Source organism: Cheilinus undulatus, linkage group 5 (genome assembly GCF_018320785.1).
Source record: "Cheilinus undulatus linkage group 5, ASM1832078v1, whole genome shotgun sequence".
NCBI lineage: Eukaryota > Metazoa > Chordata > Actinopteri > Labriformes > Labridae > Cheilinus > Cheilinus undulatus.
Genome location: NC_054869.1, coordinates 50,100,235 through 50,106,620, shown reverse-complemented (window position 1 = coordinate 50,106,620; position 6,386 = coordinate 50,100,235). Strand labels below are relative to the sequence as shown.

Here is a 6,386-nt window from a genome sequence, read left to right as displayed (position 1 = left end):
CTATGTCTGACAGGGGTAGGTTTGTGGATTTTGGCCTGACGTGGCTCTGGGCTGCAGGCCAAGTCGGTCCAGTCACAGGTAAAGACTCTAACCCATGGGTGTCAAACTCAACCACAGCAGGGGCAGATTCTGGATTCAGGTCTAACTTGAGGGCCTAACAGGGTCACCTTATTAACCATAAACTGTCAACCTCATTTCACCAGTAATAAAAAAAAAAAAGGAAAAAAAACAAACAAACTGTGCACCGATGATAAATGATTTTGAGGTTAAAAAAGTAAAAAAGATCAGTTTAAAAGCTCATAATCTGAGAATAGTAAATTTATTAGTTCAAGAAGGTCAAAACATGAAATTGAAAGAAAAAAAAGTCAAAATTATGAGCTTAAAAGGTCAAAATAAGAAATAAAATTTGTAATCATGAAATTAAAAGTCAAAATTTGATTCAAATTTTTAAAAACTGAGTCTAAAAGGTCACACTATGGGATTATGAAGTCAAAGTAAGGACTTGAAAATATGAGATAAAATACAGAATAATTACTTTAAATGGTCCAAACATGACTTAGAATTTTAAATTACGAATATAAAAGCTCAAAATGTTATATTAAAAGTCAAAATTATGAGTTGAAATGCTCAAAGTATGAAATAAAAAGTCAAAATCGTAAGTTTAAGTCCTTATTGTGAGATGCAAAATTGAAAATAAATTGAAATTAAAACACAAATCAAGTTATTTTCCCATATTCCTGACTTTTTGCCTATTTTTCTACTCCTTTTTCAGATTTTATAGCTTAACAAGGATATCTTAAATCATCAATGATAAGTTCACATTTTTATACTTGAGGAAATCTGCATACTGATCGGCCAGTTATATCAGCCCTATCATATGATCTTGCGGGCTGGATTTGGCACTCGGGCCTTGAGTTTGACACCCCTGCTCTAACCTCTAATTGCAGGGAAGCAGCACAAAACATGAATGAAGCTGCAGCAGAAGTAGTCCCCACTTCCTAAAGTAGCAGTCTTTGACATCAAATCCATCTTTTCCACATCAGTGATAAACATGTGGTGTCTTTCACTTCAGCTGCTATTATGAAACAATGGCTATTACAGCTATAGAAATGGAGAATTTCTCTGGCTTTGCAAACTGTTGGAAATATCTAAAATAATTCAAGAATTCAGCTAAAAAACATTTATGACATAAGAGTGAAAATTCACCACAATGTCCCTTAAGATCACACTGTCCATCTGCTGTTTTGCTACATGCCTCTTATTAAAATAATGAGCGTTCTGGGATCTGATATGTGCAAAAACCACAGAGACTATTAGCACAGAAACTTTGGACCTTTATCTTTTATGTTCCATATTCTCTCTCTCTGCTGCTTTGTGTATGTGCGGCTGCGTACATGCACTTCTTGTAGTTGCTCTGAGTGTTCCCACTTCCTCCTTCCTCCTCGTGCACTGAGGTGCACGTTTATTGTGGTCAAGTATCGGGATCCACTCCATTTGCAGTTCAACAACCTGCAGTGAAATAAAGTGAAAGACATTAGCTACGACTCAGAGCCCGGTCTGATGTTTAATGTTTTTGCATTACAGGAGAGTGAGTGTGTTTGTGCACAAAAGAGAGAAGAAGAAAGATGGAGAATGAAAGGCGGAGTGAGAGAGAGAGCAGGTGTTGAAGTGGTTAATGGCTGATAGCATGAATAGCCAGCGCCGCCCGCTCCTGATTAAGGGAATGAACTTGTCCTTTGTCTCACCAGTTAACAATGATCACTGAGCAGCACTCAAACACCCTCCATCAGGCGTTCTTCACAGACGCCTAAATATTTAATGAATCTGTTTGGAAACTTCTGTCAACATCCTGCCAGGCAATTCAGAGCCATTGACGGTGACTTAACCCTTCAGAGATCCTGGGACCATCTGTTGTGACCGCTCGCACATTCAAATCCACAAAAGACACAGGGGCAGTTTTCACACAGGCCCCATCCTGAACACTGTGCAGGTAAAGGGAGACGATATGGGGAAAATAAAACCCTCCATTTGCTCTTTCTCCTCCAGTCAGCTCTTTGTCTGATCTGTGTATCTCCCCTACATTTGAGCTCCATGTAGGCAGAGGCAGACTCCTCACACGTCTACCCAGAGGGTACTTTTTTAAAAGCTCATACTGTTGAGACTGAGGTCACAACGAGATGGTGCTCTCCACCAAAGATCAGAGACTTTAAACTGTAGAAATATGACTATTATTCTGTTTACTACTGCTTTATGAAGAAGGAAAAATTAAGATTAAGAATAAATTCTCTGCATTCATTCCACACCAATCTACCATTATAGATGACCTCTGTGAGTAGTAGCTGAAATATGAGTGAGTTCATTCAGCCAACCAAAGCCAGGAATTTCAATGAGAAAAAATGCGAATACGCACTTTTTTGTCCTCAGAGCGGCTTTAAAATGCTCAAATGTAGAGGTATGATAAAGAAGACAGAAAGAAGAGAAAGCTCACAATATTCCAAATATTCCTAATACTGGGTTGGAAGAGAGTTGCACACTGGGAAAACCTACAGAAAGAAAACTTTTCAGAAATGTGAAGGGGGTGGAATTGATCAGACTTGTTTAAAAGGATTTATTTACAAGTCAAAGCTTCTTTACCTCCAATTTCCACATACAGCGACCGCGACGTGATCCACTGGTAAATCGTACTGTGGAGTAAATCGCTCTCTTTTTAGTCTATCAGAGAAATTCCACAGCTGCCGCTCCAGTCCGGCATCGGCCGTCTGTTTTCAGCAAAGGTCGCTGCCAAACCGCATCAATCCCCGTTGATATGAAAGCTCCAAACGGAAAGTCAGAAGTGTAAAATATCTGTTTTTTTCAAAATACAACACGCACGATGCACAAACTCCTGACCGTAAATCATCACTATATCAACGTTACGTCTCATCCTGCAGCGAGAGGTCAGTGGGTCGCAGAGCTACCACGGCACCATTGACGAGGAAAAGTTCACTTTTGAGGACATTTAGCCAAAGAATTTTTGACATACTATTCCTGTGTGAACTTGCAGTTCTCCCGTGATCTCTGCCTGCTGCTCAAGGCTGCGCGCCTGTCGCCAAACCTCAGGACCTTAGCTTTAGTGAGGTATTTTCATATAAGTGTAAAAGGCCTTTTTCTTTTCTATTCTTAGACATAAAACCAGAGGAGTTGATAATCTTATTAGAGTCATACCCGATGGCTTGAACCCAGTCAGCTGGACCACCTGTGTAAATTAAAAAGACATGAACAATTCAGTCATACGTAAGAAGCATAATTAACGATAACAGTGCAGAGAAAACACACCAACTTACTTGATTTCCTGATGATGGTTTCAAAGAGAAAGTCACAAAACTCTCCTTCCTGAAGCTCTCTGAAAGACAAAAATGGACCAGTTCAGTTTCAAACATGTTTTTTGTTGTTTTGTTTTTTTTGACAGGGTCACTGTGACATGTCAGAGAGTAAGAGAGAGTAAGGCTGGTCGAAACACAATCCCAGAAATTTGGAATGTTGTGTAAAGTGTGAATAAAAACCCCAGAAAAATTCTTTTCAACCTTTATTCAATTAAACACAGCAAGAGAAGACACCTAATATTCAAACTAATATACTTTATTATTATTTTGGAATCAATTCTGAATTTGATGCCTGCTATACTTTCAAAACATTGTGGAATGCTCACAAACACCAGGAGCTGAACATGTTACACCCAGCTTAAGCCGGGTGTACACTGTGCAGTTTTCCTGCGATTCAGCCACGAATTTGGAGTCGTGCGACTCTCAGTCGGATCGGGCGTCATTTCTCGTGCTGTGTACAGGGGCATACGACGGCCGATCACAGTCCGACTATGACCGTACGACCTGTTCCCAACTGGTCGGGAGGATTTCTGGCATGTTTGATATTTTGGTCGTACGACTCCAGACACTTAACAGTGAGAGCAGAACGTAAAATGAACATCTTTGGGGGATTGTTTTCCTTAGTAAACTGTCAGACAGTGTCCTAAATTACCATGACAACGGCTAGAATTACTTTCTGATGCCCCTCCATCCTCGCTATGATAAAGGAAATAAACGAGCAGAAAATATTCCTACCCGCGGACCTGCATCTGGCACAGATATAATGCTGTTTGTGTGTGTGAGACAGAGAGAGATAGTGGGAGAGAGAGCGAGAGAGCAAGAGGGGGGAAAGAGAGAGAATATGACTGGAAACACTTCACCCTGAGACCCTGAGACTTTTAAAAAGGAAACTCTGCAGGTTTCTGTCACAGTCCGTCCCGACTTCAGTCGCACAGTGTGAGCTCTCGGGTCTTGCACGACTGTCGGATTGTACGGTGTGAGCACACGACTCGTGCACGATGGTCGTGCATCGTAAACGATTCAGTCGCACAGTATGAGATAACATTCTGCCACAACAGTTGTACGGTCGGCTTGAAATCGCACAGTGTACACCCGGCTTTAGAGCTAGGAGTTACAACTGGTCTAAAGTTCTACCCTGTGCACAAGCTGGACTTCAGCTTTGTTTGAGTTCTGCCTGGGTGTAACTTTAATACCTAGGATGGAGCAGGCTTAGTTTTAAAACGTCAGACTTAACCAATGTGATAATCTTATTAAAGAGACTCCATAATTCAATTTTATCAGGGCTGGCCATCTAGGAATTCGGGCAGCATGAGCCTGAATTCAGGCTTTTTCCCCATCACATACCAGTAGGCCTGTGCTACTACATTCATTAACATTCAGAACTCTTATTATTGATTTTAAAATGTTACCTGTTATTTATTTTCTATTATACTGATATCACAATCATATAATATGTTTGCCGTCAACATATTTTCATTTTTTGTTTCTGATAATTTGTATTTGTTCATGAGATCAAAAAATGGCAGCTATAACTGTTAAAAAGTACAAATAAGTAAAGGGATGTACTGGAGTAGAAATATACAGAACCTTCAAATGTAAATTAAAGCAGAGATGCTTTTCTGAAGTATTCAAAATCAAATTTCTGTTAAATGCCACTTATACTGTAATTTACATTATAAATCTGCAGTTTCAGATTAAGCATACATATTAGATTGAGGACTTTCTGATTAAAAAATAAAGTGAATTCTGGCAGAGATTTTTATTTTTATTTTTTTAAATATGTGTAGGCTTTATATTTCCTGCACTTTTACTTTAGTCACCTCTGACCATAAATTAGTCATAAACACCACTAGATGTGTCTTTAGCACTTACATTTAAATTGAGTCATAGTTTGCAGACATTGTTTTAATAGCTCCTCTTAATAAGGGGACAAAGGAACTTGAACACAATTACATTTTATTCGGGCCTGTTGTGAGGGGCTTTTTTGAGACAAAAATGTCAAGGCCAAGTGTTCTCCTGAGTCCAGCCCTGGACGTAGCAGATAAAAACGACTTTCTTTATGCCTAGCTGGTGCACTTGGCTCCTAGAACACTTCACAGATAAGAAGATTCATTGGTGATAGTCAAACAGTTCATGAACTATGTACCTTAAGCTTGGTATACACTGTGCGATTTCAGGCCAACTATACAACAGTCATGGCAGAATGTCATCTCATACTGTGTGACTGAATCACTTACAACGCACGACCATCGCGCACGAGTTGTGTCCTCACACAGTATAATCTGATGGAGTTTCCTTTTCTAAAAGTCTCACACACTGAGGGTGAAGTGTTTCCAGTCATATGCTCTCTATCTCCCCCCTCTCCCTCTCCCACTATCTCTCTCTATACCACACACACACAAACATCGTCATCGTCAGCTGCAGGTGCTTAGGCAGGATTATTTTTTGCTCGTTTTTTTCCTTTATCATAGTGGGGGTGCATCAGCAAGTCGTTCGAGCTGTTGTCATGGTAATTTAGGACACTGTCTGACAGTTTACTAAGGAAAACAATCCCCCAAACATGTTTATTCTGCTCGCATTTCTGCTGTCACTGTGAAGTGTCTGGAGTCATACTACCAAAATATCTAGCATGCCAGAAATCCTTCCAACCAGTCGGGAACAGGTCGTCAGGTCGTAGTCTGGCTGTGGTCGACCATTGTACCACCCTGTACACAGCACGAAAAATGACGCCCGATCTGACTGAGAGTCGGCCCGACTTCAAAGTGAGTTGTGTGACTCAAAATTCGTGGCTGAATCGAGGGAATTTGCAAAGTGCACACCTGGCTTTAGCGTGCACTAGCAAGAGATTTTACCATCTACAATTCATATCATCAAAAGATCCAAAGAACCTGGAAAAAACTCTGCATGTAAAGGCCAAGGTTTATATCAGATTTATAGGTCATTTCCAGTAGTTTGGTTCTGTTTGTTAAGGAATGACACACATTTTTTTGTTTCCATTAAAGCTGTTCCGATTCCAATACCAGT

The 6,386-nt window shown here is 40.1% G+C and overlaps 1 protein-coding gene across 1 annotated transcript in view; it reads right to left on the bottom strand.

Annotated features, from left to right (window-relative positions):
- Positions 1 to 1,284: 1,284 nt before the first annotated feature.
- Positions 1,285 to 6,386, bottom strand: part of adgrd2 (adhesion G protein-coupled receptor D2) — a 92,225-nt gene continuing 87,123 nt past the window's right edge. The window contains exons 24-26 of the mRNA XM_041788251.1: positions 3,324 to 3,382; positions 3,205 to 3,235; positions 1,285 to 1,509 (exon numbers count right to left, since the gene is read on the bottom strand). Of these exons, the coding sequence (XP_041644185.1) occupies positions 1,502 to 1,509; positions 3,205 to 3,235; positions 3,324 to 3,382 (98 nt within the window). The 3' untranslated portion in view covers positions 1,285 to 1,501. The remainder of the gene's footprint in view (positions 1,510 to 3,204; positions 3,236 to 3,323; positions 3,383 to 6,386) is intronic.